At 38.6% G+C, this 19501-nt stretch overlaps 1 protein-coding gene across 1 annotated transcript; it reads right to left on the bottom strand.

Annotated features, from left to right (window-relative positions):
* Positions 1-93: 93 nt before the first annotated feature.
* On the bottom strand, positions 94-18524 carry LOC126754760 (uncharacterized). The gene is made up of 6 exons (XM_050466862.1): positions 17602-18524; positions 2579-2674; positions 1046-2504; positions 877-987; positions 502-814; positions 94-435 (listed from the first exon to the last, which is right to left on the bottom strand). Exons 1-6 carry the CDS (start codon positions 17636-17638, stop codon positions 277-279), a joined length of 2175 nt encoding a protein of 724 aa, XP_050322819.1. The 5' UTR covers positions 17639-18524; the 3' UTR covers positions 94-276.
* Between the last annotated feature and the right edge of the window lie 977 nt (positions 18525-19501).

Genomic DNA, 19501 nt, shown 5'->3' with positions numbered 1-19501 from the left:
CCTTACATCTCATTGAACTTTGCTTAGACGGTTGAAAGTAATTAAAATAGTTTTTTTTATTATTATATCATATATTAACTTGTCAATAATTTATGCATTCTATACAAACTAATATGGAGTTTTTTAGAAGGTTAATAAATATCGGAACTATGTAAATACGCGATGCACATAAAAAATTATGTAGACTAGTGATTCGTAACCTTATTTAAATTAGTTAAAAAAAAAACATTTACAACTAAAACAACATTTTCCAAGACAATACATTGTCTCTAGCGCCTAGTCACGCGTGTGATCACGAATCCAATCCAAGTATTGCGAAACTCTTGTGTAAACGCCAGGGTATCCAGGTTCGCCACATTTATTGCCGAACGATACAACGCCGAGTTGAACCCAACGCGACTCAAAACGCATCATAAGTGGACCACCAGAGTCGCCCTAAGAGAATGGTGCCATATTGTATAATGAAAACGTAAAACAATTTATATAGCTATGTTGGGTTACCTGACAGGCATCCACGCCACCATCCGAGTAACCAGCACAGACGAAATTCTCATTTATGGGTTGAAAGTACGAACGATCACAGTCTTCGTTACGCCATATAGGCAACTCAGCTTGGCGTTGCGTGGTCGATTCCTTGCCGCCATAGTAGGTGGTGCCCCAACCAACTACTGTCGCACGACGACCCGGCAAACGCTCTTTGGGTGGCGCACGTCCGGCGCGCGGCAAGCAAACCGGTATCACGTATTTGGATTTACGCACTGGCTTGTCCAGCACCAAAATGGCGATGTCGTTATAGAAGCCGATACGTGAGAAACTGTGAAGAGAAATAGGCACATATTAAATACTAGTGGCAAACCAAACCAGCCGTCTACATACCGTTCATGCGCACGCACTTCCTTCACGGTAAATGTGACCGGCGCCGAGGGCTCAGCATCTGTAGACAAGTCAATATCGCCTAGTCGCACGGTGAATTGTCGCGCTGCGAAACTGTAAAGAGTTGCTTGAAACACACTTATAAAGTTTTGAGGTTCATATAATGACTTACGGTTTTTGCCGCGAGTCTCGCGTACAATGAGCAGCTGTCAAAATGTACTTCGTGCCAATGAGCGAACCACCACACCAGAACTCGGTACGTTTGGGTCCATGCAAAAAGATTGCCGCCATCCATGGCCATTGACCGTTCGGCGCTTCAACACCACCCACAATACGGCCCGATGAATATTCCTGCTGTCCACACTCTTCAGGGTCCACAATATTATTATTGCCTATAAGTTCCAGTTCATTACCTAGTGGATTTTGCGTTGTCGTTGTTGTTGTAGTAGAAGGTTTCAACTGCGGTATTAAAACCAAACTTGGCGAGGAAGCTGGCTTTCGTGTTGTTGGCCGTTTCGTTGTGTGTGCCGTAGTAGGCGCTTTCGTTGTCAGCTTGAGTGGCCGTTGCGTCGTGACTACAGCTGAAGACTCCGGTAAGGGACAACACACACCCGGTACGAATAGGCTCTTAAAGCAGAGTGACTCGCGGAGACTGCTCAAGTTTAATAATAAGGCGGGACAACTGCTCAAATCTTCACAACGCCCGGGTCGACCGCTGGGTGTTTTACAAAAGTTCTCCGCATCTTTCGCAGAAACATCTTCAGTAGTTGCGGCCACTTGATCAGAACGGTCTATTGATTGGGTAACTGTTGGCATTGTCGTCGTGGTCGGTCTTAATGTTGTTGATACTTTGTTTAGCTGTTGCAGTTGCCCGTTGGTGGCAATAAGCGCTGACTCGGATGCAGGTTTCTTCACCTTGTTGCGGTTCTTCTTCTTCTTTTTCTTTTTCTTGATTTCTTTAGTCTCCACAAACATTGGTTTGGCTGGTGTACCCGTTTCTCCCACACGTTTGTCTGCAGTCAACAATTCCGTAACTTTCTGTTCGCTTATTAGATTGTTCTCAAGTGGCTGAGATGCGATAATTTTCGCAGTCGGATTGATATCATTAAATTTCCTAGATGGCGTTGCTGTGGTTGTAATAACAGTTGGAGAACTCGGAGTACTAAATGTATTTAGAGCGGTAGAGGCAATGACTCCAGCACTTGCATCATTCACTATGGGCTCTTCATGTGCTTCCGGTTTAGGTTCATGGCCACCTCGTGTAATGTCCACCAACAAATGACCCATTGTATTGAGTGCACCCAAAGTTTCAGAAATACGATTAAATGCCGATTGCGACAATAAACGAGGCAGTGTTTCACCACTACTGCTGTCTGTGCTGCTTTCTTCACCACTATCCTCATAATACTCATCTCCATCCTCATCCTCATCATACTCCGAGCCAGCATCTCGACTCTCCGACTCCGAATCAGAAGAATCAGAATCGGAATATCTTGATTCGGTGTTCACTTGCAAGCGATTCAATTCCGTCACTTTGTGTGTCTCCACACGTCCTTTTCGTCTAACAGCAGCATCATCTCTCGCGTAGTCGTGTGAGAATGGTGAGTCCGATTGCGACTGAAAAAAAGACGCTGCCTTAAAAGTAGATATGAATCCAAGCTATATGCTTAACTAAATACAACGACACTTAAGCATCGTAACTTACATTGATCGTTGGTCAAGTGACGCGGCTCATAGTCATCATCTGAATCGGGCTTGGCCGCATGACATAATTGTTGGGCGAGAAAAGTAGCAGAAAGCGCTGAAATTGAAGTGAAACCAAAATTTTTAAGTATTTGCAATAAAAATTAATACATTTTGGCAGGAATAGAAAAGAAAATGGAAAATCATGCAACTAGATTAGCCTAAATACTTGCTTATTACCATAATAATGTGTTTTATTTAATCCTGAAATATTTTACAAAAGAAAACAGGTCTAAAAAGTAGAATTTCCGAAGTTATTTACATCTTCAAAGTCCAGCCGGTCCAAAAAAGGCTGGCTCCAACATAAGAAAGACTTTAAATACCTATCAAGTATGTTATGAGCGAATTTTCATTTCCAACCGATCGAGGCTTAAGGCCACAATACACCAATTGTAAAGCACATACTATGGCACTATAAATTTTACGCCAGGTTAGATTAGGTTAGATTAGGTTGACCCTCACTACTTAAACTGTTATGTTCAGTTCTTTGTAAAGCCAGACGAAAAACTGCTGTAGTTGGGTATCGGCAAAACGACCTGAACCTATCACAAATCAACTTAGATGTTTTATTTCTATTTTCGCTATTTCCCCTGAATGTCTAAAAATATGATACTCGAGATGTTTTTGCCCTGATCTGGCAAAAGCGGGACAATCGCGGAGGAAGTGTTGATATAATTCTAACTCATCTCCTTACAAACAGCTGATGCAACTGGTATGCGGTAAGCTGATCAATAATACCGCATCAACCTCGATCGGATAGTTTCCAGTCAGAACTTCTACCACTGTTGAAAGGTTGACCTTGCTGGGAGCGAAGAGCTCACTAGACCTCTTTCGGTTTATTCTGGGCCATAAAGATTTTGGAATGCTCCGCTGCTGGTAGTTGACCAACACTTGCTGAGCTGTGCTGAGACCTAGAGTATGGTATTAAAGCACAAACAGCCCACTGAGCTCCGAGCCGTTCCCATTCCGCAGCTATTGAGACTGAACTACCTGTCCTGGCAAGCTCTACAGCCTCACAGTTTCCTGCAATACTGCTGTGGTCAGGCATACAAAGCAATCTAATCATAAAGTAACTATATGCTAGAGATAAAGAGTCTAGACATCCCTTCACGCGCCTTACAATCGTAGTGAATAGTCATCACTATGGAGAAGGCTGCGCTACGGAGGAGTAGAACTACTGCTACCTTTTAGACATCCATAAAGCAGACGTTACTAAGGTTAGGAAGTAGAAAACTGTAGTTGATGGAAACAATTTAATCATCCCCCCACCTTAAATCTATAGGCGGAAAGACTAATGACTTCGAGAAACTCAGTTTTTATTAGTCGATTTGAATGTGCAACCAGGAATATCAGAAAGTAATAGGGAACTTACGAGTATTACACCAAATGTACTGTCATTTACCGTCACACTCGCAACTTTCATATACTTTCGCCAACAATTGTACAATTTTATTTTTGGAAATAAAACAAAAGTAAATCCACTAATCCCAAAACCTAACCGAAACTAACCTAAATACACTACTGTGAACGATCAATTCGAAAAGAAAACCCGCATATTATTGCACAATTCATGTGTAAAACTGTAAAATAATGAAGTCTTAAAATACTTAAAGCATTTTTGGGTCAAACTGAAAGAAAAATTGTCGAAAATGCTGTAACAGCCAAGTCTGCATGATGCAATGCGAAAATGTATGTATGTATGTATGTACTGTATGTGCTCGTGCATCGACTGCATATGGTCATAAGCCTGTTGTGTAAGTTTATCTTATAGGTTATGTGCTTCTGTTTACTTGCGCTTTTTAGCAAGCCAATTTTTTGTTTATTTTTCTTGTTTGTTGGCAATTAAATTTAAAAAATATCAAAAGTACCACTCAAAAATTTTAAGAGCATAAAAATAAGTTGAAACACTTTTTTTTCAGGAATTCCCACATTTTAATGATTCATTGATTACTCACAACGCTGGTGAAAACTGGTGCACTGAAGTGGGTTTTGCGTCTTAAAGTGCACTTCGCTGGCTATCTATATATCATCAATATATGTACTTTTGTGTAAATTTTAGTTTTTTATGACTGCGAGTGAAAGTGACACAGTTTTTCGCACAAAAATGCAATAACAACAAAAAAAGAGCGAGTAAGTGCGGTTGCAGCCGAACATTTTATACTCACGCACTTTGCAAGGCAACAAAAAGGCGGACGGGTTAACAAAGCTAGTAGCCTCTTTAGACGAATCGGAAGCGAAGTTAATACTGTGCCAGCTGGGAACAATCAAAAGAACACTACACTATTATCCATCTTGAGACCAAGCATTCATTATAGGATAATATTCGACCGTATAGACAACGTCCAGCACGCAGTGAAGAAAATATAGTAGCCGTGGCTGAGAGTGAACACGAAGACCGTGGAGCGTCGATTCGACGCTATTCGCAGCAACTCGGACTGACGTATGGAACGAATTGGCGCATTTTACGTCGAGATCTTATTATCTTATTGAAAGCGTGCAAAATACAGCTTGTGCAAGAACTGAAGCCACTCGAACTTCCCAAGCGACATCGCTTCGCCCTATGGGAAATGAAAAGTTGCTAGAAGATTCAACGTTTTCGAGCCAAATTTTGTCCAACGATGAGGCCAATTTCTGGCTCAAGGGGTATGTAAACTAGTGAAATTTCCGCATTTTGGACGAAGAGCAACCTGAAGAGGTTCAAGAGCTGCCATTTAATCCAGATGATGTGATTTGTGGAGCGATGGAATCATCAGTCCACACTTCTTCAAAAATGATGCCGCTGAGAACGTAACCGTCAATGGCGACCGTTATCGCGTCACGATAACCGACTATTTGATGCCTGAAATTGAAGCTCGTGATCTCGGCGACATTTGGTTTCTACAAGACAGTGCTACTTCCCACACATCGCATCAATCAATGCATTTTTAGGGAGGTGAGCAGACTTGATATCACACCGTTAGACTTTTCTTTTGCGGACAAGCCCGCTTCAATACAGGCCTTGGCAAAATCAGTTGAAATGCTCGAACGAGTCATCGAAAATTGGACTCAACGGATGGATGAAACGTAACCGCGGCCAACATTTGAAAGAGATAAACTTCAAAAAACAGCTGCCAAAGAATGTTGAATGATAATAAACATTCCCCATAAAATTTGAAGTTTCTTCTTTAAAAAAGTAGAGAACCTCGAAATGGATCACCCTTTATATGTATATTATGTAGTTCTAATTTACGCACGAAGATTTCATTAATATTTTTATCTGTAAAAACATTTTCTGTAATTTCATTAATAATTCCAAATAAGCCAAGTATTATCTGCACTCACAGCTAGATATCCATATCACTCTTAGAACAGAAAAATATTCAATTTCCGTATAGATTTATGTGCTTACATCTATATTATTCGCATACTTGTATCTACATAAGCATAACTAACTTAACTATGTATAGTATGTAAACACTTTTAAAACTTTTCATTCCAAAGCTTTTCAGATTGGCTATGAATCTGTATGAATTACAACTGAATGAGAATATTCAACAGAATAATCCCATGCTTATTTTGGCGATTATATAAAACCACAGTTGGGTATAAACAACGAAACAGAATAGGAATTAAAATGCATTCCAGAACGGCCACCTCACCAGCATAGGAAGGAATATATTCTTGAGCCTCCTCCTTGAGCTCGCTGACAGTGAGGTCAAAACTAGTCAAGTACTGTATGACTTCTATGAGTAGTATCAAGCTATTTCCATATTAAACGTGGCAGAGTGTATGACTTCACTGAGCTAGCATCAACAAGTGTTGGTCAACAAGCAGCACTTGTAGTGAACTATTTCCATATTAAACTAGGCTGGGTGTTTGGCCACAGTGGAATCGACGAAAATTGTAAGGCGATGAGCTTGTAAGAAAAACCACCCAAACCCAAGTTCCATCAGTAAGGAGCGAGCAGTGACTCTCCCATCTTCGGGCATTTGGGCGCCGGATCTTTGGGCTACCCGCGAGCTCATCAAGTGTTGGTTAACAAGCAGCACTTGTGATGAACTGCTAGCTCTTAACTAAACACTATGCCATCGGTGCCACAATGGACCATAGGTCACAATGCAATTCTCATTTATTTACTTTACGCCATTGGCCCTGAAGCGATGAGACTAAAGATTTTGGAGTAAGCAAATTTTTTGTGATGTAGATGAGTTGGAAACACCTAGACATTTTCTCCTCCACTATCCAACTTTCGTCAGACCAAAGTTGAAGCATGTGGATTTGATATTAGCTGCCGCAATTACTGACAGACTCTAGCCGTTTTGTCGACATGCTACGGTCTTTTTTGGGTGGAGTTCTGGGAATCACAACGAACAAGCGTCTCTGTCAAGTGGTTGTATTCGTGGCCTCACGAGAAATCAGACTACTTACCTAACCCAACCTTTTTTAGAAACGAAACTGATGCGAAGGTGTGCCTCATGATTCATTGCGAAACTCCTAGCCCCATCTTTGTTAATGATTTTTCTCCATCCATTACCAATACTATGTCGAGGTAACAACAAAATGCAACAATTATATGTGACTTACAGTTATGTCATATAACAACAACCTATATATCTAACAACCTACAAGTACTTAACCTCAACTGGTATGTATGACGCAGCACGCATCCATACTTATATGGACATATGTGCTTACATATTCACATTGAAATCATAAAATCCGTCAAATGGACGGAGTAACAAACTAAATAAATGCGCGTAAAGTAAACAGCCGGAGACGACCTAGTCAACAGACAACACATTGGACAAAAGCACAGGTGCGTAAGCGCATGCCCAGCAGGAAATATTTTAGCAAAATTATAAAAAGTCGAAGGCGTGTTAGTGAATAAGTGACGAACTCGTGGTTAATAGCTGGAATGATCAAAATTAAATAGAAAACAGTATTTTTTTTATGAGCTTTTTAACTTAACTTTTTATTGAGTAGTCGAAAAAGTATTTTCGGTTCTTGTCAATAGCTGTCGTTGCAGTGGCATATCTCCAGTGCTACCAATCACATTGTGTCATACCACATAGCGTTGGAAAGGTAAGATTTTAAGCTTTATTGAACCAAAAAAACAATTAAATTCGGGGAAGTTGAAAAAAAGTTACAACTGTTTAAAAATGAGTGAAAAGAATAAAAAAAATCGCTATATTTTGAAATTTTTGTATAAAAAAGGGAAGAATGCCACGCAAGCCACCAATAAAATTTGTGAAGTTTACGAAGACATGCTGTATCAGTTCGCAACAATGGTTCACTCGCTTCCATTCTGGAAATACCGATGTGAAAGATGCACATCGCTCTAGTCGACTTATCGTTGAAAAAGTCGTTGAAATTATGGAAAGGATTGACCAGTACCGTCACATAAGCATCCATGACATCGCTAAGGAACTTAATATTCATCATCAATTGGTTTTGAACCATTTAAAAAAGGCTGACTACAAAAATAAGCTTGATGTTTGGGTACCACATGAATTGTCTGTGAAAAATTTAATGGACCGAATTAACATCTGCGATTCTTTGCTGAAACGAAATGAAATCGAACCATTTCTGAAGCGAATGGTAACAGGAGACGAAAAGTGGATCAAATACGACAATAATATGCGAAAAAGATCATGGTCCAAGCGTGGTGAAGCTCAACAAATGGTCGCAAGGTCAGGATTGACGCCTCGAAAGGTTATGCTGAGTGTTTGGTGGGATTGGAAAGGAATCATCCAATATGAGCTGTTCCAGCCTGGTCGAACGATTGGTTCTACATTTTACTGTCAGCAACTGATTTCAATCTCATCAAGCAATTGAAAAAAAACGGCCAGAACTGATCAACAGAAAGGGCTTCGTCTTCCATCAGGACAACGCTAGACCACACACCTCTTTGATGACTCGGCAAAAACTGGTAGAGCTTGGCTGGGAAGTTTTGATGCATCCACCATATAGCCCTGAGCTTGCACCATCAGACTACCATTTATTTCGGTCAATGTAGAACTCCTTTAATGGAGTAAAGTTGGCTTCAAGAGAAGCCTGTGAATTACTTGTCACAGTTTTTCGCCGAGAAACCAGAAAAGTTTAACACTGATGGAATAATGTCTCTAGTGGAAAAATCGCAAAAAGTGGTCGACCAAAATGGTACATATTTGGTTCATTAAAAATAAAAATAAGTTGAAGTTTGTTTAAAATACGAAAAGACTTTTTCGACTACCCAATATTTTACAATTTTCCAGCCGGGTGCACATAACATACGAGTATAACCCAATGTTTACGAGTGCATAAAGAAAATGGTTAGCTGTGTTGGGGCATATGTACACATATTTGAGCGTTACGCATCGTGCATGTCAAAATAGTTAAGCGGGCGTGTTACGGCATACTTTCCTGAAGCGTGCGTACGCAGTTATAAAAACCAAAGTTAACGGAAAATCAGTAAAAAAGGGTGGTACAAAAATGTTAACCTTCTGTTATCGGATGTAAGTATGTATGTAGTATTTCATAAGCATGACGCATCGCGTTCAGCTTACTTCAACTTTTGCATAACTGTGGCATGTAGCACAACAAAGTATGAAATTTAAAACAACAACCAAAACGAAGTCACAAAAAATCTTGTTGTGCTTAAAACTAATTAGTTCACTTCACGACGCTTACGAAATGTTTACGAACGCTAATAGCCGGGTGCGAGCACAAAGCTCATATTTTTCCAATATAATTAGAGGTAAACATGGTTGAAATGATTTATTTATTTTTGTTTTTTTTTTTTTTTTTATTTTCTGCAAATACTCGTACTATTAAGCTCATAATTATCTCGTAGTACATTGAAAATGCTGAAAATATTTTTGTTACATAAAATTGTTGAGTTTTTGGTGTGCTTTTTCTTACGTATAAATTATTTTCTTTTTGAATGTGAAGTAACAATCAGTTTAGATTATTTTAACATTTTGTGAAAACCTTTTTATTATGACATTTATTTCGTGAAACATAAAATTACTCTTCCTCTATATATTTATACCGGAAATTGTATGGGCGAAAACATGAAAGCGTACATACGTAACACTGCTAACAGATTTTTATCCAGAGTTTTTTTTTGGAAACTTAACAAAGTCAACTATCCCTGAACAAAGAGCTTATCACGAAGTTTATAATACCCAGAAGTCAACGTCGAACACACTAGAAAGTATATGTAGATTAGAGCGGGTCGATTCTTTTTCTATATATTCGCGTATGCGGGAAATATTCTACAGATCATTCTGAATAATATTGCCTAAGAGACTGTGTGTTTAAAACCGGTTTCGAGTCAGCGATTTTTAAAACTGACTGACCGTTGTGCCAAAGACACCTGGACTTTAACGCCAAGCAGGATTTTGATATCGTGACGGGGGCAGCGCTCATAGGTGCACTCCAAGCACTCATAGAAGACATCTTTGGTCACAACTTCCTTCTCCTTCGTCGGGGCGTGGGCTCAAATCAGCGATGTGTTGAAGAACTCCACTTTGATGCGAATTGGGGCAAGGCGTTCATCCACTGGGGTGAATGCCACGACTCGGCGATGAAGTCTATCCCTCACCATGAATCCCACCCCGAATTTGCACTTCTTTATATGGCCACTGTAGTAAATGCCACAAGGACCTATCCGTCTCAATCCTTGTCCCGTCCATCGCACTCCTTGAACGGCGGTGATGTCAGCCTTTACCTTACTAATTAAGGTATCGAACATGCCAGGTTCATACCCTTATATCGTAATCCTTAATACAAGGCCGTTGTGACCTTTTAAATGGGGGGTGTGTTTTTTACGTGGCGGGTCCCAAACCTAGCGCATAACCCTGGAGAGGGGTGACTCGCCCTTCCCACTTCAGCTCACCTTCAAACGGATGTTTTTTTGGCTACCCAGAGGATACTTGGTCTAAGAGTGGAAGTCATGAGCTGGTTAAGTCATTTGTAAAAGAATAGTTTCTGGCAACTCCCAAGTGAATTGCTCTCAGAGAACTTTCATCACTTGCGTGAACTTCTACACACATGGCTCCATCCTCCGCTTTAATGTATAAATAAATTATATCATCATTTGTCAGCGTGACGAGCTGAGTGGATTTGAGAATGAAAAGCATATCCAGTTTTAACGCATATTCTCCAAATGGCCAATCATACTAGATAGTGTCTTCTGGTGTGGGCAACTATATACTTTTTCTGTACCTATGTATGAAGTCCTTAGTTTTGATGTTGTCATAATTTGATCATAGCTGTCTCGCTATCCCGCAAAGCTTTGTGGATTTCGATCTATTTTTTTGAGCAAATTGTTGATTGAGCTTTCTCCTGATCCTTACTAGCGGGCATGGTATCGACAGAGTTCTAGGGTGGCTATTGACTTATAGTGAGCGAAGTTGAAATTCAGGTAGTTTTGTTTTATTCATCGATTTTTACCAGCGTTAACCCCCAGTCCGAGACCCCGCGGTGTAACCTCCGTAAAGCTCTTTCCATGATCTCACTGATTGTAAAAGGAAAACAAACCTATTACGTCCTCTTTATAAGCTAATGCTTTCCCTTCTCCTCCGTTGAGTTGGGCTAGTACATATGCCGCTTAGTGAGGTGTCCCTCTGCTAACTTGTTCGTGTCGCTGAGCCGACATAAGCATCGATTGTATAAATCTGCACACTATGTGATATAGTTAAACATATGTATGTCGCCATGTTTCAGAGGCTCAATGACTATACTTATCACTATGTTGTTAAAGGCTCCTTCTATGTCAAGAAAGGCAGCCTTTATATATGTCTTGAGGTGTAATAATTTTTCTCTCACATTAACCACCATGTGTAGAACAGTTTCAGTTTATTGACCCGATAAGTTATCCGCTTTGATTCATCGGATGTGTATATCTATTAGTCTTTTTAGGACCTCCGGCATGAATGAGGTGAGGCATTTGGACTTAAAGTCTTTAACGTTACCGTATGCGCTTCTGTCTGGTTTTGGCAAGAACACCACCGTGACCCTTTACATATATATGTAACTATATGGAATGCTTCAATGCATCTATGTAGAGTTTTAGCTTCGGTAATGCCGAAGTTAATTAATTTTTTGTTTGCTATAGGGGTCAGAACAACATTCATATTCGAGAACCCCGCAGAGGACACAAGGTGCCAAACCATTCACAATAAACCACAGTAGGAAGTATTGTTAACAAAAATCTGTAGTAATTTGGATCAGAAAAGCATCTCGTTGCTTCGATCTCAAAAGTCATGTTATTTTATGCGAGTTACCATTAATAACTTAATGTTTTCTCAAGGATATGCCTTGAGAGCATAACCTCAAAGCGAAAATGCCATCGTCTCATTGTGATGGCGAAAGTCAGTGTCATGACCGCAATTTTCGAACTTCATCACTGTTTTTATTATCACAATACGACGTAATAAGCATTATATGGTATTTGGTAATACAATGCACTTGCACATATTTCCTTTTGGTATTATTTATATGTTTTGCTTTTTGTCATATAGTTTTCATACACAAACGTGGAAGTAAAAACTGGCGCAAAATCACGCGGACAATTAACGTACTCAAAAAAGACACTCAAGTATTTATATAGAGATAATTATTGTGTACTCGTTTACATCCGCTTGCCCATTCATTGCAGTCGTCATGCTGCATCTGCTGCCAAAATTGAACGCGTCATGGAGCTGGCGGCTGCTGGGATGCTGCCACGGTCGTGTTGCGCACAGATACTCAAGTACGATAGTTGTTAAAGGCATTACAGCACACTTGCAAATAACCACGCTTGCATGCCGCCCGTTGTATTTGGAAAAACTCGTTCGCCGTAAAGTGAGTACTGTGGATTTGTCTCAACGATCGCATCGGTGGACACTTGAATTCCTCTATATGTGTATTTTTTATTGTTGCAGATGCTTGCGTGAACCGTTATTTTTGTACTTTTCCTCAGTTACATAACTGGAGGATTAACTTAGCGTAGCGGCAATAATCCGGGCAATTACATCTCGGCTGAGACAATAAAAACACAACCGGCAGTTGGTATTAAATATCTAAAAAACAATAACAAGCTGGTGTGTGCAGAGGTAAAACCAAAGTGCATATAAAATTTCAAGTGAAAAAAAAAAACAAATTACAACCGAACCAGCAGCTGCGCCTCTTTGCCTCCAACGCGCGCAAAGAGATAAATGTGCAAGATAAGAAGGTGGCGCATGCGACCCAACTGTCATGAAATATATGTAGTATATATGGTAATGGTGTGCAGAGCAGGCATATAACAAAAAATTTAATGCAATAATGTTATGAAAAAGTAGTGTTGTAATAAAATGCGTCAGACGGTAGCACAACACCAAGTTTCACCGGTAATTCCGGGTTCCGCTTGCATGATGGTAGGTTTTTTGTTATTGTAAGCAGATGTGTTTTCCAAAAATATGGGGGATCCTCTATAGAGTATATATATGTAAACGATGAACGTGACAAACTGAGTTGATTTAGTCACGTCCGTTCATACGTCTGTCAATCTAGCTAACTGTATACATGTGAGGGACTAACCATAAGTTTTTGAGATATCGATCTGAAATTTTGCACACGGCTTTTTCTTCCCAAAAAGTTACTCATGTGTCAAAAACGCTGATATCTGACAACTAAAGCCTATAGCTGCCATACAAACTGACCAATCGGGCTTAAGTGATTCAAGGAAATTTTTTTTATTTTACGAGATATCTTCCAGAAATTTGGTATGAATACGTTTCTGAGACATTAATTCAATCTCCGAAGAAATTATTCGGATCAGACAACTAAAGCCTATAGCTGCCATACAAACTGGAGATTAAACACAAGATCTTTTATGGAAGATTTTTTTATTTGACACGATACTTTCACGAATTTCGGCATAGTGGAAGTTAAGACTGGCACAAAATCATGCGAACAATTAACGTACTAAAAAAAATCACTTAAGTATATATGTATCCGTATATAGAGATAATTATTGTGTTTTCTTGAGTAAAAAATAACTCACAGTCAAAGCCGAAGTTTGATCTAAACGATGCTCCCAGGTCAATTGAAAAGTGCCCGTCATGACACGTAGATGGCTCTACTAGAATTAAATTCATATGATTTTAAGTTAGCCTATAGCTTCAAAAGGCGCGTGTATAAATTTGACAGCTGTCGGATCATTAATTTGTGAATTATATCATTTTGAGTGAAGGTACTTTTGTTATTGTGAAAATAATGTGTGTGTTCCTGGTCTCCGCCTCAGCAATATGAATCATCAAGAATTGGTATACTGAGCACCGAAGACGGTGAACGCTGTGGACACCCAAAGGAGCTTGTTGGCGAAAACAGCAAAAAAGTCCAAAAAACAGTTTTGGATTACCCAAAAGTGAATTTGTTCAAAATAGCAGGCAATCTGAAGATATCAACTGAACCTGTACATCACATCATTCACGAATATTTGCGTATGAGAAAGCTCTGTGCAAAGTGGTTGCCGCGCCAGCTAACTTTTGACCAAAAACAACGCCGAGCTGATGATTCGGAGCACTGTTTGGAGTTGTTCGAGTGTGATAAACCCGAGTTTTTGCGTCGATATGTGTCGATGGATGCAACATGGCTCCATCATTTCTCTACGAAGTCCAAATGACAGTAATCCGGGAGGACTGAAGATGATGAACCCGCTACAAAACGTGGAAAAACGCAAGAGTCGGCTGGCAAGGTTACGGCATCCGTATTTTGGGATGCGTACGGAATAATTTTTATTGACTACCTTGAAAAAGGAAAGACCATCAACAGCGACTATTACAAAGCGTTATTGAACCGTTTGAAGTACGAAATCGCCAAAAAACGGCCGCATTTAAAGAAAAAGACAGTGCTGTTTCACCGAGACAATGCAACCGTGCCACAAGTCAGTGAAAACGATGGCGAAAATCCATGCATTGGACATCGAATTTTTTCCAAATACACCGTATTCTACAGATCTAGCTCCCAGCTACTACTTCCAGTTCTTAGATATTAAAAGAATGCTCGCTGGGAAGGAATTTTCGTCGAATGAAGAGGTGATCGCCGTAACTGAGGTCTATTTGAAAGCAAAGAAGCAATCGTTCTACAAATAAATTAATATTGAAAAGTTGAAGGGTCGCTACAATAGGTGGATTCTTAAAGAAAACTATGTTGAATAAGAAAACGAATTTCGCCAAAAATAAACTTTTGTTTTACTATGTTGATCTGTGGACTTTTCAATTGACCTGTTACCTTTCAGCAATAAATCTATTATCAAGCTTTATTAGACACACTCTTTGTACAAATACGCGTAATTAGAAAAAAATTGCCAAAAATACAGTAATCGTATACCAGACTGTAGTTTATAGATTAACGTTTAAAACCTATCAATAACATTCAACCAAAATTTTATATGAATGAAACCATTAAACAAACCTAAAATGGCAAAAAGAGCTGCCAGCAAAACACAAAAAGTCCAAATTGAAATTAACCAAATTGTTGTGCATCGGAATTTCTATAATTTTGTGCAACATAAAAACTAATAAATTAATACAAAAAGACGCACACACACAGTCAACACAAAAAAATGCCGAACAACAGCAATTTCTGCATTTATAAAATTAAATAACAACGACATGCGGCGTCTACAAATTAAAACTAAATAAGCAATAAAAATAACAACGCTAATAAAGATGAACAAAAAAAGCAATAAAAACCACAACAGCAACAAAGACATGGCCACTTCATACCGCGGCGGCTTCGCGTGAATAATTTTCACTTTCTTTTCCTCAGTCACGGAACCAGTTTCGGTGATTGCTTCCACCTACCCCGCTGACAGTGTTTCCTTATTTTCGCCTGTTTTCGCTTTTATTTGCATATGTCGTCTTACATACATATATATTTACTTATATACTATATGCATATTATTTTGTAAATATGTACACGTTTTGTTGTACATTTTATCCGCTAATAATTTGGTTTTATAGGCGCTACTTATTATTATTATTATTAATATTATTATTATTATTATATTTATTAAATGTAAATATTGTATGTGCTTTGAGCTGCTCTTGTTCCTGACACGTTCACCAGCTTTACACATTGGAAACATTTTAGCATACATACGTGAATACCAGGTTTCCTTGGATAGTGAGTAAAGTTGTGGACTTCAATGTAAATAAGACATTTGACGGAAAAATGGCAAACAGTGGTCGACCAAAATGGTACATAGTTTGGTTCATTAAAGTTCATTATAAATATAAAAAAAATATGTTGCATTTTGATTAGAAATACGAAAAGACTTTTTTGACTACCCTAGACAAGCTGAATCTTGTATGGAAAACTTTTTTATTTGACGAGTTATACATTTAAATTTGATTCAGTTTATTTTCTAAGGCATTTTCACAATCTCAGTAGTAATTATTGTGATCGGATCACTATGGCCTAAAGCTGACATACAAACTGACCGACCAATATTAAGTTCTTGTATGGGAAACTTTTTTAAATGACGAGATATACTTAAGAAATTTGACACAGATTATTTTCAAAAGTATTTACACAACCTCAGAAGAAATTATTTAAATCGGACGACTATAGCATATAGCTGTCATAGAAAGTGAACGCTCAATAACAAGTTCTTGTATGGGAAACTTTTTTGTTTGTCAAGATATCTTCAGGAAATTTGGCAGAGATTTTTATGCAAAGTCCTGCTACGATCTCAGAAGTAATTATTTAAATCGGATCACTATAGCATATAGCTGCCATACCAAGTGACACAGCAAAATCAAGTTTTTGTATGGAAAACTTTTTCATTTGACGAGATATACTTAAGAAATTTCACTCAGATTATTTTACAAAGCATTGCTACCACCTCAGAAGTAATTAATTAAATCGGACCACTATAGCATACAGCTACCATGCAAAGTGACCCAACAAAATCAAGTAAAAATCTAACCGGCTGTTTATAAACAATATAGTGTGCTCTTTATACCCTTTTATGTTATAAAAAATGCACTTGTAAGGGGTATTATAACTTTGGTGCAGTTAAAGCCAACATTTTTTCTGATTTCAAACATATTCTTATTTGCTAATGAAAAGCGAAAGTTTTCGCCAATACTCTTATTAATAATTCATCAGAAAATCTCGTCTTAATTGTGTCAACTTCTTTCAAATATAAAATAATAATAAAATATACATAAAGGCAGCAATACAATTAGCACTTGCCTATGCTACAAAGGCACTTTCACGCCACAGAACAACAGAAGCAGCGAGTTTTGACTGCGGCTGCAAGTTCGTTGCTTAAGTCTTTTGTCAAGCTCTTTAGCTTGAGTGGCCATATGAATATTTGTATTTTATGTACATACATATGTATACGCATGCATTCAGCGACTATTTTCGAGCTTGTGACATTGTAACTGCTTGAGACTGCCGCTGCTGATTGGCAAATGTTAGGTTTGCACATTTCATTGGCGTTTTGGTCAACGAAGGTTACCAGCTGCTGAATTGTAATTTATTTGCTGACAAATAGCAACGAATTTGCTAATAATTTTGTTTACTTTTGTTTGCGTGCGCTGCTGTCACTTTAAACTATTTTCGCATGCAAATTTGTATGTGTAATTTTTATTTTCAATTACAAAATAATTTTCAGCCAAGTGCCGCTTGTGGGTCAACAATGAGCGCTCTCTATGCGGTCTAAAGGTAAAGTTGTCCGTGGGTGGCAAGGGTACATACAGTGTTGTAAATGAAAGATGGCAAACTGTGCGTTGATTTTGCTGTTTTTTATGGCAGCATTTTTTATATAATCAATATATTGGGTAGTCGAAAAAGTCTTTTCGTATTTTGTCAATATCATTTATATTATATTATATTGGTTCATAAAAGTTCATTTTAATGGAAAAAATATAAGTTGAAGTTTGATTAGAAATACGAAAAGACTTTTTCGACTACCCAATAAATATGTGAATATATATATATTTTTTTATTATAATAATATTTTTTTTTTGATTAAACAATACTTACCAACACATAGTAGCAGATAGCTTGTGGCGAAATGCATTTTGTCCAATACGCTCAGCGTTTCGGCGCCGTTTTGTGCAATTTACTGTCACCTCTTGTTGGAAAATAGTTTATTTTATTATTTTTTTTTTTTTAATAATTTTTATTGTTGCCGAGCTTTGTGCTTTTAGCGGTGCCTAACGTGCTTAATAATGTTTAATAATGAGTTTTTAGTGCCGGAAGTGTTGTGAGATTTTTGCACTTTTGCGTTTCGGAAATCCTGCAACTGGTTGCCGTTGTTGCTGGGTACTTCCAAGCTACGTCAATTTCGAAACCGGCCAAATAGTAGTAGCAACACTTATATGTTGCAATTGCTGGCAGTGTGGCTGTACGCTCGGCCTGTCGGTTGGCCTGTTAATTGGCCATGAATGCCTGACACTTGGCAACTACCGCACGAAAGCGCGCTTCAAGGCCTTCATGTGACGCGTTGTTGTTCGAAACGTTTTGTTGCTGGCAACGAAAATGAAAGTGTTGCGCAGCTAAATTTAACTACTTTTATACGGCGATTTGCACATTCAGATTTTGTTGTAATAATTTATGATTTTATGCACTTGTTGTTCGATTATTTGTGTTGCTAGCAAATGTAACTATTTGCACAGTGTTTAACTTGTGTTGATTAACTCGCTACAATTGTTAGTTGTTGTTGGTATTATTAGTTAAATACACCGCACAGCAGAGAGACGCAAATAAGCATTTCAGCTTATTACAGCATCACATTTGTTGTTTTTGTTGTTGTTGCAATTTTTTTTCCAACAATTAAGCGCGCTCAACACACGCTACGACTTGCAGCAAATATTAGTTTCACTTTCGTTTTGCAGTAAACTTTTGCTAAATCAACAACAACAACAACAATAAGTGTTATTATTATAATTTGTACGGTAATTTATCACAACTTCTGCGCCGCCACTCGCTTTCGTTATACCACGTTATATTTCGCGAGTGTATGTATACACATATATATGTGTGTGTATTTAATGTCGCAATCCGTTATATTAAAAATTCAAAATCCAAACGATTTTCACGCCGAAATTTCAACACAGGCACCTCACTACTTTAATATTGCTCGCTTTGGCACGCCTTTACCCACATTTAGCTGTAAATCTGATTTAAATAAAAAACGCTTTTGGCTTGCATGTATTTTACATAGCAAATGTCCTCGCACTCGGTTCGTCGTTTGGAGCTTTTAGCGCGCGCCACGTACCACCTTCTGTTGCCGCTTGTTGCACTTCACCAACTGAATTGTGCCGTAAAAATAATTTGTGTTTTGTCGCTGTGCCGTTGTCTGCCGAGTTGCTGCCATGTATTGTACTTGTTGTTATTGGCTTGCTTTTCGGTTTTGGCTTTTGTGCGCGTGTGCACACGTCAGTTGCGCATGCGCTTGTGACGTTGAGGCATTGCCTACCGCGCTGCGTCGTCGCGGACGCTGAAGTTGTTGAGCTAAAGTGGCTGCCAGCATTGCTATTGTTTGTTTCTGGCAAACTAATGCTGCTAATAATAACACCGTGTCTATTATATGTCGTACAGTGGAACATTTCGCAAAAATTTCACAACAATTTTAATTTTATTTCTGTGCAAGCTCAAGTAGCAAACGTCAGGATCAAGCGCCGAAAAGTTCATCAAAAAATAGGAAAGTCAGAAAATCAAGTTTTTGACTTTACAAAGCTTTGCCGTAAAAGCTTTTCAAATTCCGTTCGGCTCTTACGTCATCAATATGACAGTTGGAGACAAGCCGGTACCAAGATTAGTATATTGAGCGGGTTGAAGCGCATCAACGATGAACAGCAACTTTCAAAATTATTATTGCTTGAAATAAGTAGATAAATTTTTAACGTTGATTTTTATTAATTTACCGTAATTCTTTATG

The sequence above is a fragment of the Bactrocera neohumeralis genome, chromosome 2 (assembly GCF_024586455.1).
Source record: "Bactrocera neohumeralis isolate Rockhampton chromosome 2, APGP_CSIRO_Bneo_wtdbg2-racon-allhic-juicebox.fasta_v2, whole genome shotgun sequence".
NCBI lineage: Eukaryota > Metazoa > Arthropoda > Insecta > Diptera > Tephritidae > Bactrocera > Bactrocera neohumeralis.
This window is presented reverse-complemented; position numbering and strand designations above follow the sequence as displayed.